Source organism: Miniopterus natalensis, chromosome 11, assembly GCF_054644295.1.
Source record: "Miniopterus natalensis isolate mMinNat1 chromosome 11, mMinNat1.hap1, whole genome shotgun sequence".
Taxonomy (NCBI): Eukaryota; Metazoa; Chordata; class Mammalia; order Chiroptera; family Miniopteridae; genus Miniopterus; species Miniopterus natalensis.
The window spans coordinates 39,295,712-39,316,909 of NC_142091.1; the positions used below are offsets into that span (position 1 = coordinate 39,295,712).

Below are 21,198 nucleotides of genomic sequence, written 5' to 3' on the forward strand. Positions count from 1 at the left end.
GCTCACCCTAGTCCATTTCCCCCACACATCCACCCCCATCGCTACCTCTAGCTGCAGAGTATCAGGGTTGAGGACCAGGACTCGGTTCTGGCAGCCACACCATAGCCGCCCACCCACAGACACCATCTTGGTGATGGGGCTCCCCTGAGCTCCCAAGGTCACAGATTTGAAGTTCTGGGGGTCCCAGAAACGACCTGGAGTGGGAGTGAGGTATAGAAAACAGCAAATTCAGTTCAGTATTGTATTTGAGCCTTACCCTCTCCTGAAATGAGGTGCTAACAACCCCATTTAAAAATGAGGACACCAAGGCCCAGAGAGGGCCTGGGAGTTGCCCAAAGCCATAGTTCTAGACTCACATCCCTAAGGCCTCAGCCTCTCTCAGGAGAGAGCTCCAACACCAGCAAGGGGCTCCAGGGGGTTGGGGGAGGGCTGGGAACTCACCTGCTTCTCTTTGGTAGACCACTAGTTCCCCATTAGCCAGAGACACAAACACCTGGTTACTCAGATACCTAGGCAGGGGAAAGGAGGAGTCGGGCTTCAGGAGACCAAAGTAGGTCACCTGGGGCCAAGGAAATCACAGATAAAATGGCTATGGTTCCCAACAGACCACCTCTCCAGGTGAGAAAGCCTGAGTCTACGGAAGGGTAGTTACTTGTCCAGGGTCACACAGTGTGTGAGAGGCACAGCTAGCCTCAGGCCAAGCCTCTGGCCTCCAGCCTCCAAAGAAAGGAAGGGCCTGTAGAGCAGGAGGACCCAGGTGAACAGAAGGAAGTGTGCATGTGCAGCTGATGGGGTTAGGACAGGAAGGGCCACCCAGGGACCTTACAGGATGCAGGTCACAGAGGCTGCGTGCTGGAGCTTCATGCTGTTCCTTCGATCACGGATGCTGTCGGAGGACTGGTACACGTGGACACTGTGGATCAGGGTGCGCACCTGTGACAAGTGCTTGGGCACACCAGTGCCTGGAGTCATCCCTCTACCTCTTAATCTCCACCACCATCTCCTCCATGGCAGGTGCCTGCCCAAGATACTGATCCCGCAGCCTCCCTGTGGGCTTCAGACCCACTGGCAGCCCTGAGGTTTGACCCAAAGCCCTCCTGCTTTAGGAAACCTTATGGTTCCCAAAGCTCAGAGCTTGGGGTTCTGGCACTGTGACCCCAGCTCCTTCTGTGTCCCTACCAGCCATCCTCAGTGCCCAGCCACACGGAGCTCTGATAGGCCTCAGGGTCAACACTCAGCAGGTCCTCGAGGCTGCCCCGGGTGAAGGAGCCACGGCTGGAGCGGCGAAGGGCTCGCCCATCCATTGGGCTGGTGCCACAGGGTCCGCCAGGCCCGAAGGAGCCAGAGAGTGGCAGGAAGCCAGGTTCCTGCTCTTCCTCTGAACTGGTTGTCTCTGCCGTGGCCTCCTTGGAGCTTGGGGTCTCCTCATCTGAGGGAGACAAAGGTCTCTATTTCCATTCCCCTCTTCAGGCCTGAGCCTTGGTATCTTTCTAGGCCTCAATCTCCCCTCAATTCATCCCTCTTGGCAGTGTCCCTCCAGAGGACCTTCCACAGCTGTTCTCCCCAACCCCAAGGCCTCTGCATCAGCTCAGGCCTCGTTACCCTGCTCACTGACAGCTTAGTGCTACAGGCTCCTAGTCCTAGCCTAGCCCCCTCCAATCTGCCACCATACCACGGACAAAGGGATCAGCCACTCCACAACCTACTCCATCTTCTTTAACTCGTCAGTCATTCTAGGATCTGGTCTGACTGTCCCATTGCCCCCTGGGTCCTTAGTGTCATAGCCCCTACCCACCTTGCTGGCCCCCACTGCTCTGTGTGCTGACATCCTGAGACTTGATTCCATGCCTTTGCTTACATGGGTCCCTCCTCATCCTGGGGCTACCCCCTCCTCTGGGCAGTCCACCCTGCCTGACAGCCCCAAGCTGGGTACTCACTGCCAAAGCTAGAGGAGATGGTGGACCGGCTGGCCTGGCTCTGCAAGGTCCCGGAGGGGCTGGGTGAAGACTCATCGTCCGAGTCACTGTCAAAGGGCACCAATTCCGGGCGGGGATCACCCTCGGTGGGGCCTGGTGCCATCTCGAGGCCTGATCCGGCAATGGAGATGTGTAGGCAGGGTTGGGGCCCTGACTCTGCCAGAATCCCTGCTTCCTCGTCTGCGGCCTCGACTTCCAGTTCTGGCCCAGCAGGCTCTGGTGCTGACTCCTGGGGGGTCCTAAGCGATGAAGGCCGCTCCCTGGGAGACCAAGGGGTGGGGATGAGAGCCCCTAGGAGCCCAGGCTCAGCCCCACTCCCTGGCAAACCTACCAGGCCCCACACCATGGATACATCCTCCAGGCCCCACCTACATCCTATGGATACACCCACAACCACAACCACTAGGGTGTGTAGAAGGCAGAACCCAGTCCAGCAGCCCTGCCTACTGAGGAGCCTTACCGTTGGCTGCGGGGCTGCAGGCCTGGCACCGCCCCGATGCAGAGGATGCGAGCAGAGCAGACAGCGATGCAGGCCTCCACATCAGGCTCAGCGTGCAGGCTCAGCAGGCACACCTGGCCCACGTAGCCGTCACTGTTGCACACCCATACCTCTGGTGAGGGCTCTGGGCAACTGCTCAGGGTTGGGGCTGCACACGAGAACTGCAAAAGGCACCAATGGACAGGGGAAGGAGAATGGAGGAATCGCTACAACTCCCCACCAGGGGGACAGGGGAGGCAGGACCATGTGGTTGTGTACAGATTCCCAGCACACCCCTCTGCATGTGTGTACATGTACAGCACACATGATACTCTTTACACATCAAATGCACACACACCTGTGATACAGGTATCCATTCATTCATGCACACAGATATACACCCGAATATGTTCCAATTTTAGTATATGTGTTACCGAAGTGAGCACTATGCCCTGAATATGTAATGTATATGCACGTAACAAATGTGAAAATGATAACTTTTGTACATATGTATGCACTCATACAAGCACATAAGTTAGACACCTTCCAACTGTACAGCCTTTGTTCACATGCACATAGACATGTATGAACATAGCCATATGCGTGTCCACATGTGTGTGCAGAGAGAGCTGTATACTCACAGATATAGGGAGTAGTTGCAATAGTTAAGACACGTATGTAACATACACAAAACAGAAACATATGAACAATGCTGGTGTTGAATATGTGCACCCACGTGACCCAGGTACATACACACACACCTGCATGCCACTGCGTGTTTTCATGATGGGGATGGCCTTCAGGAACTCAGGGTCTAGACAGCTCTTGCTGGATGCTACAGTGGAGATGGACAGGCATTGCTTAGCATCCACCTCATCCTGGTTCCTGACCTTGCCCATTTCCCTTCCTCCCCTGCCCCTCAGGGTCTCTTGAGGGAGAAGAAGGTTGTAAACTGTGCCCTGCTTGTCCCTGGCCTTAAGTTCCTATCTGTACGAAGTGGGACGTAGACCAAGAGGCCTCTAAAAATCATCTAAGCCATGGACCTTGATCAACAGCTTTCCCTGATCCAGGCTTCCTCCAAGTGTGTGTGTAGAGATGAGGGGTTCCTGCCATCCATTCCCACAATGGGGCCCCAGACTTAAGCTGACCCTCTATCCATGGGATCCCCTCCCTGCCAGGAGGCCCTGGGGAAGCCCTATGTTTTACTGCAGGAGTCTATCAGCAGGGATTGGAGCACAGGGCATGGGAGTCCTGAAATTTCTGGCTCCCAATGTCTTAGACAGCTGAGATGCTGCCCACTGTCCACTGCCCACTGCCCAGAGGTTCTGGGAGGAGGTGCCAGCATGGGCCCTGGCTTACCCAGCTTCCTCTTGGCCTCATCGAAGGCCTGCTCAAAGCCAAGGCGGGCATCAGGGTGGGGGAACTCAAAGATGAAGGAGTCAGTGCCCTCAGGCCTCGTGGTACACAGCTCTAGCTTGGTTGGGGGGAAGGACAGTGCATAGCACAGCGCCTGCTTCTCTGACAGGTCCCGGTGCATGGCGGCCGAGAGGTCCCGAAGTGCATCGTCCAGGCTCTGTGGGGAGGAAGGCCCAGGCCTCAGGCCCTAACATCTCCCCACAGCCTGCTCCTGCCCTGGGGATGAGGGTAGGGACCGGCCTCTCTCCTCACACAGAAAATGGGACTCTGTCTCTCCTCTTAGACCAAGAGGAAGTCTGGATTCCCCCACAGACAGGACGGGCCCTCTCTCCTCCCTCAGCTGGGGATGGAACTGTGTCTCTACCCTCAGGCTTGGAACACATAGCTTCCCTCCGATGGGGTTAGGCTATGTTTTCCCCCTTAGATAAGTGATAGGGATGTCCTCTCTTTCAGACAGGATCAGGGAACCCCCACCAGCAACTGGGGGCAGCCTCAGGCAGAGGACACAGACCTGGTGGGGGAAGCCAAGGCTCTCAGAGAGCTTGCTCATCTGGCCCAGGGTAGTCAAGTCCTCGTCTAGGCGGCTGATGGCCTTCTGGATGCTCTCTCGATTGGTGGCTTGGGATGCCCCTGGTGGGGATAGAGGAAGGCCATGGACAGATTCAGAAACAAACAAGGTCAAGTTTGGGCAAACACTCCTCCCTTCATCACACAACTTGCAGCTGGGTGTGAGAAGTGGTCTGACAAACAGCTCGTAAATCCCAAGTGCCCAGGAACAGTTAGCGGGCAGCAGGAAGAAAAACCCCAGGCCTGAGAGCAGGGGGCTGGGCCTAAGTCAGAGCTACACAGCACAGGATGTTGGGCCCCTGGAGAACCCCCTGGAAGAGCACAAAGAATAAACAGCAGGCGCCTCTGCAGATTATGCAGGCACCAGCTGACAAACTGGCCTGCTGCAGTGGTGCAGCCTCCCTCGCAGCGTCGGGCAGGCAGAGCCTCGGGCAGTCCAATTTGCTGACTACAGGACTCAGTTCCTCCACAAAGGAGGGAGCAATGAGCTGATGTCCTGGATTTCCCTGGTCCTATACTGTACCTGACCATTGCCAAGTAGCTGGCCCCAGAGGCCAGCTCAGCATTCCCCATGTACCGCACTGCCTGGCTGGGGGTGCACATAAATGGGCAGCGTAGACAGTGGTGGAGTGTACTAAACAAGCCAGGGCTGGGGACATCTTCTCCTTCTGAGGGAAACTTCCCCATAGCTCTCACAGCCTGGGCAGCTATGTTTTCTTCCACATGACCCTGCCCCATGCATGGCCATAGCTGATTGGACCAGGGCTGGACACCTAAAGATAGTCATTTTATCGGCTGGCCTGTTCTCTAGTGAGAAGAAATGAATTGAGCCAATAATCAACTTGGATTCCTACATTGGGGCCTATGTGGGGCAGGCCTGGGTTCACCTAGGGGCAGAGCGAGCCCCTTCCTCACCTTGGAGACCACCCCAGGTAAGCTTGGGGACAGAGGCTGAGCCTGAACTGCCTGATAGCTCAGAGGTACCCACACCACCATTCTACACCAACCACCCCACTGAATAAGATGAACTGTGGGTCCTGGAGCAACTAGGCCCAGAGCTGAGGAAGAAAGGCTGATACAGAGAAGGGCATGAAGGATCACGGGAGTTATGAGGAAGCAGAGAAAGCTGAGAGCAGTGAGAGGAACAGGCAGAGAGATGCTGGACCAGAGCCGTGCCCCACCATCTAATATGAGGTGCTTAAATGAGTTTGTGCAGAATCAATGGCTAATAACAGTATGTCTGTGGCTCCATGTACCACCCCAGCCCCACCTGCCAGCCTAGGTTAGGTCCCTGCCCAGTCAGAAGGTGGTCTTCGTGGACAGGTCCTGGTCTGGCTCTGCAGATGCCAACTGGATCTCGTGTGCCAGCCCCCTTATACTGGATGGGAAAGTGAGGACCCAAAGCAGAAAGGCAGATGGATAGGTAGCCAGCCTGGCCATAGCTCAAACCCACCAGGAGGGCTTCTCAAAGGAAGACCCCAACACCCAGAACCCCAGGCAGACATGAGGTAGCCCACCTTTGATGATGTCTGCATCTTCCAGCGGCAGCTTCCACAGCAGCTTGTATTTGCTGGCCGTGTCAATGACGCTGGCTGCAGTGTACCTGTGGGGAGCCAAGGGGTGCTCTGGTCAGGGCAGGGGAGTGGGGCCCAGTGGGGACAACTGCTCCCCACTTTCCAAGCCCCCCCACTCCACCCAGCCACTCACAGGCTCATGGAGCTGCGCCGCAGGGAACCTGACTTGCGCTTCAGGGTAGTGCAGATGATGAGGTCCGTGAACAGGAAGAGGGACCGGTCCTTCTTGCCGCCGACCGCCTTCTGTGGGGCCCGAGGCAGGATTCAGGCCCAGAGGCCCACCCTCCTGCCCACAGTGCCCAAGGGGACAGCCAGGCCCAGGGAGGGGGGAGGACTCTCTCCCAGCTGCCCAGAGGCACAGGCAGAGTTGGGATGGACCCAGGGCTCCTGTTGGGGTGGAAGAGCAGGGAGAGCCATGGGCAGCGGATATGAGAAGTGTGAACAAAGTCGGTGTCGGGGTGGGACAAGCAGGCAGGCAACAGGACACTTCTTACCACTTCAATGACCATCTCCTGCCTCAGGAACCGCCGCATAGGGGCCTGGAGCTGTGGGGCAGGAGGTACAAGGTGCCTTGCAGGCCAATTGTTAATCCCCACCCCGTCCCCAGACCCCGGGCAACCCCTTGGCCCCACTCTATGGGCCCGGCGGTGGAAGCAACATCCCATCCACCCTCCTGACAGTCAGGCCGCAGACACTTGGCCAGAGAAAGATGTGGAAGAAGAAGGGTGGACACCACTGTGGAAGTGGACATGGCCACAATTCCAGGTGACCATGGATGGACACAGGCATGGGCAGGGCGGCACGTACATCCTCCATGCCCTCGATGTGAGCCTCGATCTCCTGCAGCACACGGGCGTGCCGTTCTGCCTCCTCGGCACTCCGCACGCCCTTGTTGATGCGTTCAGCCACCTCCTTGATGTTCCGCTGTGCGTCCAGCAGGAGCGGATGGTCCGGGTGGTCCTCAGGGGTGTGCTTCAGGAGGTCCTGGGATGGGAATGGGAACCAGATCTGTCTGTTTAGCTGCCCTGCTGGGCCCTGGTGCCCCACGCTGACTCTGGAGCGGGAGGGAGGGACGATGGGTAGATGTCATAGAGGACTTCCTTTCCTACCTAACCCCTGGGGACCCAGCCTCAGAGCCCCCTGCATCCCCACATGCCTCCAGGCCTTACCCACCTTCACCAGAAGCTCATAGCGTGGGATCCGCTGCACGGGCTTGATCATGAGATCTGACAGCGCCTGCTTCTCCTTGTTCTCACGCATGCTTTGCTGAAATCCCAAACAGGGCGGTTGGGCAGCCGTGGGAGGTAGGACATGCAAAGAAGAGACTGCCCAGGGACTGGCCCCCAGAAAGCCCCTCTAGTTCAGCCCGAGTTGACCCACTGGCTAGGGCTGTGGTGCCCAGGCTGGGAGCTCCTGGGGTCCCCAAAGCTGGCCCAAGGTGAGGGTGGCTTCCATCCCCTCAGCCCTGGCCAACAGTACCTCTAGGAACTTGAGAAAGGCAGGCCTCGCCTCCTTAGCCACACGCACGGCATCCTTGGCATTGAGAAAGTTATCAATGTAGGCAGAATAGATGTTGACCAGGACATCCTTGGAGAACTGTAGGTGGAGACACAGGTTGGGAACCCTCAAGGTAAGGCATGTGCTTTTGCGTTCAGTGTTATGTTGCATGTGTGACTGTGTGATAAGGTGTGTGCATATGCACAGATATACACACGTGTATCTTATCCATGTGTGTGTATGCCATGTCTGTATGTGTACCTGGATGTGTCCTGTGAGCTCAGACCAGGTTCTCTCACTTCTGACTGGGCATTTTTTTTTCCTCTCTTTTCTTTTATTTAATTAAATTAATTATTTACAGTTTCTTTATCTTTATTGTTAAAAATATTACAGATGTCCACTTTTTACCCCCATTGATCCCCTCCACCCCACATCCATCCCACCTCCAAGCCCTCCCCAGACCAGTGTCTGTGTCCATGAATTATGCTTATAAATGTATCAGTTTTTTGATTAATCTCTCCCCACCCACTCCCCCCACCCAGCCTTCCCTCTGAGATCCCTCAGTCTGTTCCATGCTTCCATGTCTCTGGATCCATTTTGCTCATCAATTTATTTTGTTTATTATATTCCACATATAAGTGAGATTATGTGGTACTTGTCTTCCTCTGACTGGCTTATTTCACTTAGCATAAGACTTTCTAGTTCCCTCCATGCTGTCCCAAAGGATAAGAGATCCTTCTTTTTTATAGCTGCATAGTATCCCATGGTGTAAATGTCCCACAGCTTTTTTGTCCACTCATCTACTGATGGGCACTTGGGCTGTTTCCAGATCTTAGCTATTGTAAATTGAACTGCTATGAACACAGGGGTGCATATATTCTTCCTGATTGGTGTTTTGGGTTCCTTAGGATATATTCCCAGAAGTGGGATCACTGGGTCAAATGGCGGGTCAATTTTTAATCTTTTGTGGAACCTCCATACTGTTTTCCATAGTGGCTGCACCCATCTGCATTCCCACCAGCAGTGTACTAGGGTGCCCTCTTCCCCACATCCTTACCAGCACTTGCAGTTCATTGATTTGTTGATGGAACCATTCTGACAGGTGTGAAGCGATACCTTATTGTGGTTTTAATTTGCATCTCTGATGATTAACAATGTTGAGCATTTTTTCATATGTCTCTTGGCCATCTGTACGTCCTCTTTGGAGAAGTGTCTATTTAGGTCCTTTGCCCATTTTTAATTGGACTGTTTGTCTTCCTTTTGTTAAGTTGTATGAGTTCCTTATACATTTTAGATATTAACCCTTTATCAGATGTGTTGCCAACTGTGCATTTCTATCCCTTGGTCTCCAATCCCAACTCCAGCCAGGCAGGTCTCCCACCTCACTCTCCTCTGAGTTACACAGACTTGTTCTAGCTGCTTGTCCTTTGCTCATGTAATTCTCTCCACTACGAATGCCCTTGCCCCATCCAAGTCTCAGCCATCCTCAGGCAGAACTGAACTCCAGTTCTGCTTCCTCCAGGAAGCATTCTGTCCTTACTAGGGCTCTGCCTGGAACTACATCTAGTCTCTGGCCTCCCTTGATCCTCAGGACTAGTTTTCCCTTTCCAAGGAGATAGATGCACCCCTCCCACCCAGTCACACTCCGTTCAGGGAAGGGCACACAGATGGTGGCTAATATCTGTTGGCTGGCTGGCAGCTGGGCTAAATGTGGGGGTTCTTGGTCAGAAGCCCTGGCTGGGAGTTAGGAAACCCAGTTCCTGTTTCAGTGGCACCATGGATGGAGTAGGTGACCTATGGTGGTGTTTCTAGTCCCCCTCTGAGCCACCAAGCCCATGTGCCTTGTCCCCCCTTCCCAGCTCTGCAGGTGTGCTTCAGGGCAGAGGCTGAAGCAGCTCAGGAAGGAAGACTGTCCTCACCAACTGTCCCCCATCCTGGGACAGAGCACCCTATGCTGACCTCTCCCTGGGGGCCAGGGTTTCTTTTGTAGTCCATGGTCAGCATCAAGATCTGAGTGACACTGAGGGTGGGGATGGGCCGGAGACATCAGCACTCAAGCTGGGGTCCCATCACCTCCAGACCGAGGTTTTGATCACATTGGTTTTAGGTCAGTAGGGACCTTTTGAGACTTTCTTAGGCCCAAGGACCACCCACATCATCACAAACACATGAAAACACACCCACACCCCACACAAACAGATAAGTTCTTTTTTTTGCTAGTACAATTTTTGGAAAGAGTTTTATAATTTTGCTTTTTGAAATTATGTGGCTCTGACTAACCACTTAGTTTGCATTTGGTTATAATTTATTCATCTTCATCATGCATTCCTGGGAATTCTGGCAAAGTAAAAAAATGTAACTTAAATTTTTCAAATGTAATAGAATTCTTATAAATGAATTCTAAATTTAACAAAGAAAATGGCATGTTATGTTTTACAGACATTTGGCTAAATATTTACTAGTTTTGCTTTTGCAGTTCCTTTTGAGTTTTGTTGCCAATCCCTTTTCAAAGATCCCAGTTTTCTATTGTAGGATCTTTTTATTTTTATGAGCATTTATTTGAGCCAAACTGATGACATATGCCAGGGAGCAGGATTGGAAAGCTTGCAGGGGGAGGGTGACAGGGAATAGAGGGTGGGATAGGGCATGAGCTCTAGAACCAGGTTTCTGGGGGCTGAATCCTGCACCCCTTGCCAACTCTGACTTTGATCAGGTCATCTTATCTCTTTGCCACAGAGTCATCAACTTTAAATTCAGGGTAATAACAGCACCTTCTTTCTAGAGTTGTTGATATATACAAGGTGGGGCAAGAGCAGGTTTATGGTTGTTCATATGGAAAGTAATGCAATAATTAATAAGTAATAACACAAGATCAAACTCTATATTTCACGTACTCACAACTGTAAACCTACTTTTGCCCCACCCTATATATTGTATTTAGACTAATGCCTAGCACATATTAAGTGCCAAATAGTTAGCTATTATTATTGAAATATCTGATGGAGAAAAGAGCTAGTCAGGTAGGAGCTGAGGTCTAGCATCCCTTTGAGGTCTGGGGCAGCGTCGGCACTAGTTCAGGGTCAGGACTAGGGTAAGTCAGTGCCAGCAACTTGAGTTAGACCCAGGATCAGGTTGGTATCTGGTTGGGATTAGGGTCCACACCAGAATCCAGCCAAGCCCTGGGGTTGGGCAATGTCCAGGTTCAGGTTAGCCCAGGGTCTAGGGTCAGTGTTAGTATCTGGTCAAGATCTGGGATTATATCTGGGATTAGAATCAGTGTCCAGGTGAAGTGGAGTGAGGTGGGGTGAGGGGTCCACAGCAGCAGCCAGCCCTGTCTAGGAGGGGCCTGAGATTGTAGGAAGCAGAGCCACTCACCGACTGGATGAGCAGGTCTCCCACCTTCTGCTGGGCGTGCCAGGTCTGCACGCAGTGCCGCACCTGCTCTAAGAACTGCTCATGGTGCTCCAGGAGCTCCGGAATCTGGTCAAAAATCTCATCCACCAGTGATGGGTCACACAGCAAGGAGTTCTCTGGCTGCTTCAGTGGCTGCATGTAGCCCTGCAGGACACATGAGGTCAGTGTAGGTCCCCTTAAAGAGATGGCACCCCAACCCATTGGCATAGGTGCACACAGTCACCCAGTCCTGCAGCTCAGTGGCTTTGCCTCCTGGATCTACATCATTACACTTGGAGCTCTAGGAGGGAGATAGGAAGACCTATTCCCATGCCCCTCACTGCATAGCCCAGGGCCTGGCAGAAGGGCGTGAGGGGGCTCAGGAAAGGTTTGTTGGATGCATTAACGAACACAGCTTGGAGTGAGGAAACCCAAGAAGATTGGGCTCCCTGGAAAACCCATACACAGTAAGTCTGCAAGTATTTTACTGAGCACTTATTATGTGTCAGGCACCATTCAAAAACTGGGTGACAGCCCTGGCCAATATGGCTCAGTTGGGCATCATTCCATGCACCAAAAGGTTGTAGGCTCAATCCCCAGTAGGGGGCGTGCAGGAGGCAGCTGATCAATGTTTCACTCTCGAACCCATGTCTCTCTCTCTCCCCCCTCTCTCTAAAAATCAATAAAAAGTATAAATAAATAACAACCCACAAAAAAACCCACAACTGGGCGACAGCACTGAACAAGACCAAAATTCCTGCCCTGAAAGAGCTTACAATCTAGTCAGATAAAATACACAAATAAAATAAAATAATAAATAAAAACAAACCACAATAAATAATAAATAAAAACAAACCAAATCTAATATGTATCTTTCAGAAAAAATTTGTTGCCAATTAAATGATGATATGAATTCAATTATAAAATGAACCTTGATTTCAGAGATGTTAAAATGTGAAGAACATGTCTCAGAATTGATTACCTGTGGAAATCACATAAGTTAAAATGTGAAGAACATGTCTCAGAATTGATTACCTGTGGAAATCACATAAGTGAAAAGATGGTAACGGCTGTGCGGAAAATAAGGCAGGGAGGGGCATGGGAGGGCATGTGGTAAGTTACCAGAGGCTTTCAGTACATCTGAACATTATTTCAACAGTTTTCAGATCTGCTGGTCAGTCTGTGGAACTAAACCTCCTATTTTTCACTTCAAATCTGCATTCAATGGTGTTTCCAGAGCATAAATAGCCCTTGCTCAGCCGTTGGTGCCCTCATGGAGAGGCCTCCCTCTCCTGGCCCAAACTGTAACTGCAGGCCGAAACAACAACAGAACACTGGCGTCTGAAAAAGTATACGCAACATTGTAATAAAATGAATATTAAATATTTAAAAAATCTGGCTTCTTTTTTAAGACAAGTTTGAGGAAGTAAATCTCAACAGAATCCTTTCCCTTGGTTGGGATTTTGAAAAGGCCAGGGGTGATGGTGAGGAGACAGGCAGGAAGCCTTCCTCTCACAGCGGAGCCAGAGTGAGCCAGTGCCTTATCTGTGCTCAGGTCTGTTGCTCCACAAGGAGCAGGAGCTAAACCTCTCAACTCCAGGTCCCAATGCCCCATATAGAAGCAGGCACACAGTGGGAGTTAAGAATAAACAGTGAGAACTGGATACAGAACCAATTAGGAGCCAACACCTGCATTCACTCGCCACATACTCGCTGAAAAACTCTTGTGTCTAGTCTTCTAAGCACAGGGCTGCATCAGTGGGCAGACAAAAGTCCCTGTGCTTGCGGAGCTGGTGTTTTAGTGGAGGGAGGCAGAAAATAGGAGCCATAAATAACAAAATTATTATTCAGTATGTTAGACGGTAGTAAGTGCTGTGTGGAAAAGACAGGGTCAGGAGTGCTAGGAGATGGGAGCTTGGTTGGCTGAGAATTTGGGTTGAGGGTGCCGCTGAGGAAAGGGTGTAGCCTTAGGACCTCGATTCAAATCCCATCTCCTTCTGGCTGTTAACCCTGGTATTTAACCTCATTTCAAGCTCCTGGCCTGCAGGCACAATACCAATCAATATGGGTGGTAGTGGTCACTTGGAGGGAACACCAAGGCTGCAGAGTCCAGTCTTGCTGTGAATGCCACCTATATTTCAGGCAGTACAGACTAGTGGGTAAGAGGGAGCACTCTAAGAGTCAGACTGGCAGGGAATCAACCCAGGCTATGGTACCTCTAGTTCTGTGGCCTTGAACAAGCTGCTTTACTTCTGTGTTCTCAGTTTCATCATGTGTGAAATGGGGGTTATAATAAGGTTTATTATGAATTAACTTATATAAAGTACAAGTATTAAGTACTCAATAAATGTCAGTTTTTAGAATTACCACTTGCTACAGATCGTTTGTGCCTCCGCGCTAGCCCCCTCCAAATTCATATGTTGACACCTAGTCCCTGATATGGTGTTATTTGGAGCAGAGGCTTTGGGAAGTAAGTAGGTGATAAGGGTGGAATCCTTGAGAGTGGGATTAGTGCCTTTATAAAAGAGACCCCAGAGAGCTCCCTCAGCATTTCTGCCATGTGAAAAGACAGCTGTCTATCAACCAGGGAAGTGGGTCCTCACCAGACACCGAATCTGCCAGTGCCTTGATCTTGGGACTTACCAGCCTCCAGTACTATGAGAAATAAATTTATATTTGTTTAAAACATCTAGTCTATGGTGTTTTCGTTATAGAAGCCCACATGAACTAGGACACCACTTAACAGATGGATGACCCTGGACAGGTTTCTTAAACTCTCTGAGACTTCATTTCCTCATCTTAAAAAAGGGGATTATAATATCTATATCTACCTCACAAAGTTAATGCAAGGATTAAATGTGGTTTTATATACACACACTCACACGTGTATGCATCATGCGTGCAGAACTGCCAGGCAGTATGCTAAATTATATACTCTTCTCTCTAGTAATCTGCGCTTGAAGCAGGTACTATTATTACATTCTACAGATGACGAAACTGAGGCAGAGACTGGTTATGGAACTTGCTCCAGGTCACTTGGCTGGTTAAGAGGCAGAGCCATGTTTGAACGCTGGTGGCCTGGCTTCTGACCCCTGCGCCAGACCTCAGTCCTTTGGACACAGGCTGCCTCAAGTGACAATCCTTGAGTTCAGCTGATACTCTCCTGTCCATCTCCACCCCTCTCCACTCTTTGGCTCCCTCAGCATGATCCCCCTTAGCATTTCCATTCACAAATACTGCAAGCCTCCATGTGTGCAGCCAGGAGATTCAAAGGGAGAGAGAAGCGCCCAGGCCCTGCCTGTCCCCTGTCTGTGAACAAAGCATGGGTGGCCTCCTCACCTTTTAATCTTTGCACTGGGAGATGGGTATGGTTAGTTACATTTTTGCAGACAAAAACACCTAGGCTCATAGAAGTGAGGTGATTCGGCTAGCATCACCCAGCAGGGAGGCAAGTGACTCAAACCAAGAACTGTCTGATCCCTATGCCTTCAACTCCCACCTAGGGGATAACACAAGGCCCCTCCACCCCCACCCCAGGCCCCTGCACATCTATTCCTGCCTGGCAGCCAAGGCATGTCCTAAAGATGGAATTCCAGTTAATAGATGGTTAACAGATGTCCCTCCAATAACTTCCCTGTACTTACAATAAAGGCCAGCTCCTTGCCCAGTAGCCACATCAGCCACTTCTCCATCCCTAACTGCTTTAGGCTTCCTCCCGCCTCCCAGCCTTTGTTCTGGCTGTACCCTCTGCTGGAATGATTCCCTCTAGCCTCTCCCCTGCTTGACTCCTACCCACACGCTCTTCAGGACTCAGCTAAATACCCCAACCGCAGAGAAGCCCTCCCTGGTCCTGGCACCAGGCAGGCCCTCATTCTGTGTTCTCAGCTCTCTATGCACTTATTAAAATATATAAAAGCATGTAACTTTTTTGTGGTAATATGTCTATAACATAAAATTTGCCATTTTAACCATTTTTTAAAAAACGATGTCTTTATTGATTTCAGAGAGAGGAAGGGGGGGAAGAGAGAGAGCTAGAAACATCAATGATGAGGGAGTCATTGATCGGCTGCCTCAAGCATGCCCCCAAGCCCACCACCCAGGCATGTGCCCTGACCGGGAATCAAACAGTGATCTCCCAGATCATGGGTCGATGCTGAACAGCTGAGCCACACCAGCGGGGCCCATTTTAACCATTTTTAAGTGTACAGTTCAGCAGGCTCACATTCACATTGTTGTGGAAGCATCACCATGTGGCGACCATCTCCAGAACTGTCTCATCTTCCCCAACTGTACCCAATAAAAACCACCTCCCCATTTCCACCTCCTGCTCTACCCCTGGCAACCACCATGCTATTTTCTGTCTCTATGGATCTGACAACTCTAGCTACCTCATATAAGTGGAATCATACAGTATTTGTCCCTTTGTAACTAGCTTATTTCATTTAGCATAATGTCTTTGAGGTTGATCTATATCGCAGCATGTGTCAGAATTTCCTTTCTTTTTAAGGCTGAACAGTATCCTGTTGTTAAGTACATACTCTCCGCGCACTTCTGCATCATCTGTCCTCATGTGCGGTCTGTCTGCCTGGTTACTGTCAGTCTCTGCCACAGACCCAGCTCCAGGAGACAGGACCTTATCACTGATGCTCACTGCTGAACTCCCCAGAGAATGGTGCGAAGGTGCTCCGGTGCGGGTTTGTGGAGTGAATCAACACTCTGGATGTTTCCAGGGCTCTACCTTCTACCCTTCGCTCTCACTCTGCCCAGGTGGCTTGAATAAATTCATCCATAATTGTGAGTGCCAGGCCCCACTTCAGCCGAGATCAATTCTCTCCATCCTGGGCCCCGGACCCAATTGTGCACCCTGGCTCCTGGGCTTTCCCAGACCCCCACTCCCTATTTCTGAACCCGAACTCACCACCTCACTCTACCTTTCCCAGGTGGGGCTACACTAGTGCCTCAGTCACCCAGGCTAGGAGCCCAGGCATCATGCTGGGCTCCCCACCTTACCCCCCACATCCAACCAGTCACCAGGCCTGGCCTGACCAATCCACCTCCTAAATGTCTGTCTTCAACTCTCTCTCCCTGCAGCCTCTGCTCCCTCGCCTGTCCTCGGTGGCTTTGGCCTGGCCTCCTCGTCTGCTACCCACCTCCCAGCAATCAATAGACTTTGTAAAGCATGAGTCAGGCTACACACTGCTCCTGCTCAAAGCTCTTTACTGACTCCCCAAGGCCCTCGAGAGAGCCCAAACCCTCCTCCTGGGATTCAAGGCCCCACCATGTGGCCCCTGCTGGCTCCCTCAGCATCACCGTAGGACCAACCCCTTGTGCTCTGTGCTGGCCACATGGACCTCTGAGTGTGCCAGGCTTCTTACTGGACTTTGTACATGCTGCTCCTGCTGCGAAGAAGACGGGTCATGAGGAAGCCGGCACCTCTTCCAGGGGAAATTTCCTGACCCCCTGACTCACAGTTGTCCCTTCAATGCTTCAGGAGTGCCTATATACTTGCCTCTCTTATTTATCCCTGTTGCCTGCCCCTGGAGGTGCTCGACATTTCATTCCATCCAACAAATATTTTCTCAGTCCACGAAAAAAATGGAGAGAGCAGGTACACCAGAGGGGCTTCACAATCTCAGCTCAGATCTGGGGCTGCCTTGGGGTAGAGGGGGCACCTGCCCTGGGGTAGCCTGAGATGGCCTCATTAAGGCCCCTTTGTATTCTCTCCTCTCCTGGAAGGGGCTTCCTCCTCTGGGACAGTCACATAGGGGGCTCTCCATGGAGGGGTGGTGTGACCCAGGGTCATTCCTCTCTCCTCTCTGACCTCGGCTCTCTGTCCTTAAAATGGGTTTGTTCCCGCATGTCTGACAGCCTCCTACTCAGAATGGCTGCCCTCGGGGGCCTGGGCAGGCCGTGAGCCTCACCTGCATCAGGGTGCGCAGTGACTCCACATATGACTGCTCCGTGTCCAGTAGGGTCATGGTCACGTGCTTCCGCATGTCCTGAGGGAACAGAAGGTAAAGGGTGAGCAGTGCACAGGGGCCCAGAGAGTACATCCACACCCTCTCCCTGGTCTTTAAGGCCTGCAGTCCCACCATCCAGGCCTGCTAGCTGCCCCCCAAGGTGCCCTGCACCTCCTTTAGGGCAGGTCTCTGTTCACGTGCTTCTACTGCAGGGAGAATCCTGCCCTGCATCTCTCTGCCCCCTCGCTTCTCCACCCAACACCCAGGGCTGTCCCAGATCTAGAGATCTGTTTACGTTTGGGCTCCCCTGCTGGGCTTCTGAGAACTCAAAAAATCAATAACCTCTCACACTGGCAAAGGAGGGTGCCCCCAGGCTCTCCCCCCCAGCTGCCAATTCTGAAAACCCCACCTTCAGGCTTAGTGCTATGGCATCAGGCTCCACCTGGTTGGGCTTCCTACCATCCCTGAGAGTGGGAACTGTTACCCCCTGCTACAGATGAAGACAAGCCCAGGGAGATGAGGTTGGCGCCAAAGGTCACACAGCCAGGAGGGCGCAGGATTCAGACACTCTCAGACAAGGCTGGATCCCAGTTCTCTCATTAAAAAAGATGCCCTACTCTGTGTCAGGCATTGTTCTAAGCATTATATATTATTTCACCCTTCTGACCACCCTGTGAGGTAGATGTTATTATTCTTCCCATTTCAAAGATGAGGAAAAGGAGACCCAAGCACCAATGCCTCCATCCTGAGAGCCTGATGATCTACGTTATAGAGTCCCTACGGGGTTGCCCAGACTCTGAACCCACACCACAGGACCTACAGGGCATGTATCCTTGACAGGGCAGCCCCTGTTCTGTGTGAAGACTTTGCTGGAAGCCAGCCTGGAATGCCTTCTTTGTGACCAACTCCCTGGGATTCACTTACTACTGCCCTTCACCACCAATCCCTATGCCTCTGGCCCACTCCTCCTCCAGGAAGCCTTCCCACATGGCAGCAGTCCCAAAGCTTCTCTTTCCAGGCAGAGACTCCACTCCAGGTCTCCTGTAAGTCTTTGGAGTGGTCCTGAGCAAGGCCCCTAACTCCTCTGGGCCCCAGATCTCTGGGGCTTATTCTTCCCTCTCTACTCTCCCTACCAGGCCACAGCTTCCCCAGAGCATCTGTCTGTCTGAACCCTATCTCAGGCTCCAGCTATCAAGGCCTGCTGATCTGAGTGCACGTGGCAATGCCATGGTGGGTGTCCATGTTTGTAGCATCCCTCCAGTCCCCACCGCAAGAAGGCCCTCAGGGTAGGGAATCACCAGCGGGGCTGCCCTGGTCACTGCTGTGCCCAGAGTCTATGTCTGGTGAGTAGACCCGAGGCCCAGGTCTGCCCAGCCTGCCTGTTCCAGCCACTAATCACCCCTCGGCTTGTGGTATGCCTACCTCAGGTCCCCCAACCTCTGACCCAGGGAATCAGGGGTCAGACCTGTCCCCAAACCTGTCCTATAATGAAACACACTCATAAAAGTGAGCTCCTATGCCAGAAATTCTGAATTGGGGTGGTGAATGATGCCCCCTCCAGCCCTGTGCTCCGATGGGTGAGAAGGCACCAGGCCCTGCCTCAGAGCCCCCTGCTCCAGACAGACCATCTATTCTCAGTGCTTCTGAGGCCCTTAAAAAAAATCAGAGCAGCTTCCAGTAGGAGAGAGCATGAGCTGGGCCCACCCTAGGATGGAGAGTTTGGGAGAGCATCAAGGTCCAGAAGAGCCTCCCAAGGAAAGGCCCAGATACCCAGCCCTCCCCTTTCCACCAGGGACATGTCAGCATTTCACAGATATGGCCTCACTTCAGCCTCACACTCATAGCTCTAGGACATAAGTGCTGTCATCTCCACTTCACAGGTGGGGAAGTCAAGTCAGAGAAGTGACATGACTTGCCCAAGGTCACATAGCTACAGCTTTGTCCTGCACGGCCAGGACCAGCATCTCTTCAGCTGCCTCAGGCTGAGTCTTAGGGCCCCAGCACCCACAGTTCTTGCCTAGACTGACCAGCCAGCTTGGACCTTACCAGCTATGAGACTTTGGGTGGTTACCTAACCACCTGAGTTTCCACATTCTCTTCTATGAAATGGAATAATACCTCCCTCTCAAAACTGTGAAAACAAAGATACAGGGAGCAGAGCAGCACTCTCCATACACACTGGGTATGCAAGATCCATTCTTCCTCCACCTCAGTGAGGCTATTTATCTTATGTCCATCTCCCTGCTGGACAGAGAGCTCCCTGAGAGTAGGACCAGGCCAGGTCCAGCCTTAAGTGGCATGGCCACCCTCCCCCACTACTCCCCAGCCCTGCCAGGCTCAGCAGTGAGGGTCATGGGCAGGGAGGCCTCCTGAGGGAGGCAGGGCTGGTGCTGGGCCTGATGGCCGGGAGGGCTGGGGCAATTCATGCAGGGAGGCTGACTTTGCAGTGTCTGCCTTTCCCAGCCTCCTCCCTGCTAAAAAGCACAGCAGGCTGTCACTCAGCTGTCAGGTAGAGGCACAGAAAACAAGGCCAGCTCCCTGTCACTGCATGAGCACCCTCTTGCACGTGCCCAGACACGGGTGTGAGTGTATGTGGGGGTGGGGGACCCAGGGGAAGCAGCGATGGGCAATGCAGCTGTCAACCAGATCAGCAGGCCCACCTGTTCTGGGCGGAACAGCTCTGTAGGCCCAGCCTCCCCCCGGAGTCCATCATCCCTCAACAGCCCAGCCCTAGCCCTTCACTACATGGGGCACTGAAGTGGGAGCTGGTGGGGGCTGAAGGGATACAGCAGGGAGATGCAGGGAGGGGGGTTTCTCCTACCAGTATGATTGGGACATCATGACCCAAAGCCTAAGACCCCAATAAACATGGCATGAAGACAGAGACACATATACACAGAGAAGCCATAAAGGCGAGGTACCCTGCAAACTGACAAAAAATGCAGCCAAGTCACCCAGCTGAGGACTGGGGCCTTCAGCCCAAAGATGAGGCAGTGGAGAGAGAAACACACAACACAGCACAGGGAGGAAGACAGAACCACAGCCCCCACTGGAGTTGGGAGAGGGAAGAATCCAGGCGGAGACACAAAGCCATGGAAACAGCCCCTGGAAGCCTCCTCATCCCCCTCAGGGGACCAAATACTGATCCAGGAATGGGGATACCACCATTGCCATCACAGCATGGTTCCTCCAAGGCCCAGTGAGTACAGTGGCAGGGAGAGGATTTTAAGGGGTGGGGGGAAAATTGCACCACCACCACCCAGCACATACGTATATATACACCTGGAGACTCCCTCAGGCATGACAGGGAGGCTGGAAAACCTCCCCTTCTTGAACCCAGGAGACCCCTGGCAAGGGTCTCTTAGTCCATGCTGATCTATATCGCTGTGTTAAGTACTGCTAGGTCTTGCCAAGGCTGGGTCTCAGGGTCCAGGCCTCCCACCCCAGCTGAGTTTGCCAGCCCTTCTGCCATCCTAAGCTTGCATCCTGGTGGCACCAAACCTCAGTGCCCTGCCAGCCACTCCACCCCTGCCAGGGCTCCTCACACATCTTCAATTCTCCCTGCCCGCATCACTTATCACTGAGCCCCCAGCCCTGGGGCCAGGCAGCTGGTGTGCCTGATCCTACGTCTCCGGTCCTGCGTCCAGCATCTGCCCATGTCTCCCCCTCCCCCCGCCGTCCGGGGTCAGATGAGTTCTAGGCTTTGGCCCAGGTCCCTGGCTGTCCCTCCCTCTCCTGGTACCTGGGTCTCCCCAGGCTCCTCAGCATCAGCGCCGCTGTTCTCGGTGGGCTCCCCGGAGGCGGCGACCGGGCCCAGATCGCGCATGTCTTCCAGCGCGATGGTGAACTGGGCCAGGGTTTTCACCATCTGCAGCATACGGCCGGCCAGCCGCCTGGGCGGGGACGCCGGGGCGGCGGGGATCTGCGGGCCCCCTCCCTCCCACCGCTGTTCCCTTCAGGGGCTCAGCCAGGCCACCGAGGCGGTCACAGCGTCAGTTCCAGCGTCGATCTGTTCGCTACGGGCCTGGCCAGCGGCGGCGCTGTTACCTCCAAGGCTCTGCAAGTGCGCAGGGAGAGCCAGGCGCTAACCGCGCAGCTGGCGGAGGGGGGCCGGTGTGGGGGCGTGGCGGGGGTGTGGGGCGGAGAAGCCCCGCCCTCTGCGCGCGGTCCCATCTACCCCCATACGCACAGGGCTGCCCAACCGGGTCCCTCGCTCAGCTGCGTCTTCCTCCTGACTCGTCACCTCTGAGCACACAAGTCGGTGCAAACCCGTGGACAAAAGCAAATACACTTGGTGACACGCACTTTTTGTCCACACCTGTACCCATGGAGGCACA

The 21,198-nt window shown here is 52.9% G+C and overlaps 1 protein-coding gene across 1 annotated transcript in view; it reads right to left on the reverse strand.

Annotated features, from left to right (window-relative positions):
* ARHGEF17 (Rho guanine nucleotide exchange factor 17) overlaps positions 1 to 21,198 on the reverse strand; it is a 58,253-nt gene that overhangs the window by 3,388 nt on the left and 33,667 nt on the right. Inside the window, exons 2-18 of the mRNA XM_016208482.2 lie at positions 16,823 to 16,900; positions 10,884 to 11,066; positions 7,491 to 7,607; positions 7,185 to 7,277; positions 6,819 to 6,995; positions 6,506 to 6,556; positions 6,145 to 6,254; positions 5,955 to 6,040; positions 4,382 to 4,500; positions 3,814 to 4,027; positions 3,216 to 3,289; positions 2,437 to 2,636; positions 1,938 to 2,236; positions 1,180 to 1,429; positions 827 to 913; positions 442 to 509; positions 46 to 194 (exon numbers count right to left, since the gene is read on the reverse strand). Of these exons, the coding sequence (XP_016063968.2) occupies positions 46 to 194; positions 442 to 509; positions 827 to 913; positions 1,180 to 1,429; positions 1,938 to 2,236; positions 2,437 to 2,636; positions 3,216 to 3,289; positions 3,814 to 4,027; positions 4,382 to 4,500; positions 5,955 to 6,040; positions 6,145 to 6,254; positions 6,506 to 6,556; positions 6,819 to 6,995; positions 7,185 to 7,277; positions 7,491 to 7,607; positions 10,884 to 11,066; positions 16,823 to 16,900 (2,355 nt within the window). The remainder of the gene's footprint in view (positions 1 to 45; positions 195 to 441; positions 510 to 826; positions 914 to 1,179; positions 1,430 to 1,937; positions 2,237 to 2,436; positions 2,637 to 3,215; positions 3,290 to 3,813; positions 4,028 to 4,381; positions 4,501 to 5,954; positions 6,041 to 6,144; positions 6,255 to 6,505; positions 6,557 to 6,818; positions 6,996 to 7,184; positions 7,278 to 7,490; positions 7,608 to 10,883; positions 11,067 to 16,822; positions 16,901 to 21,198) is intronic.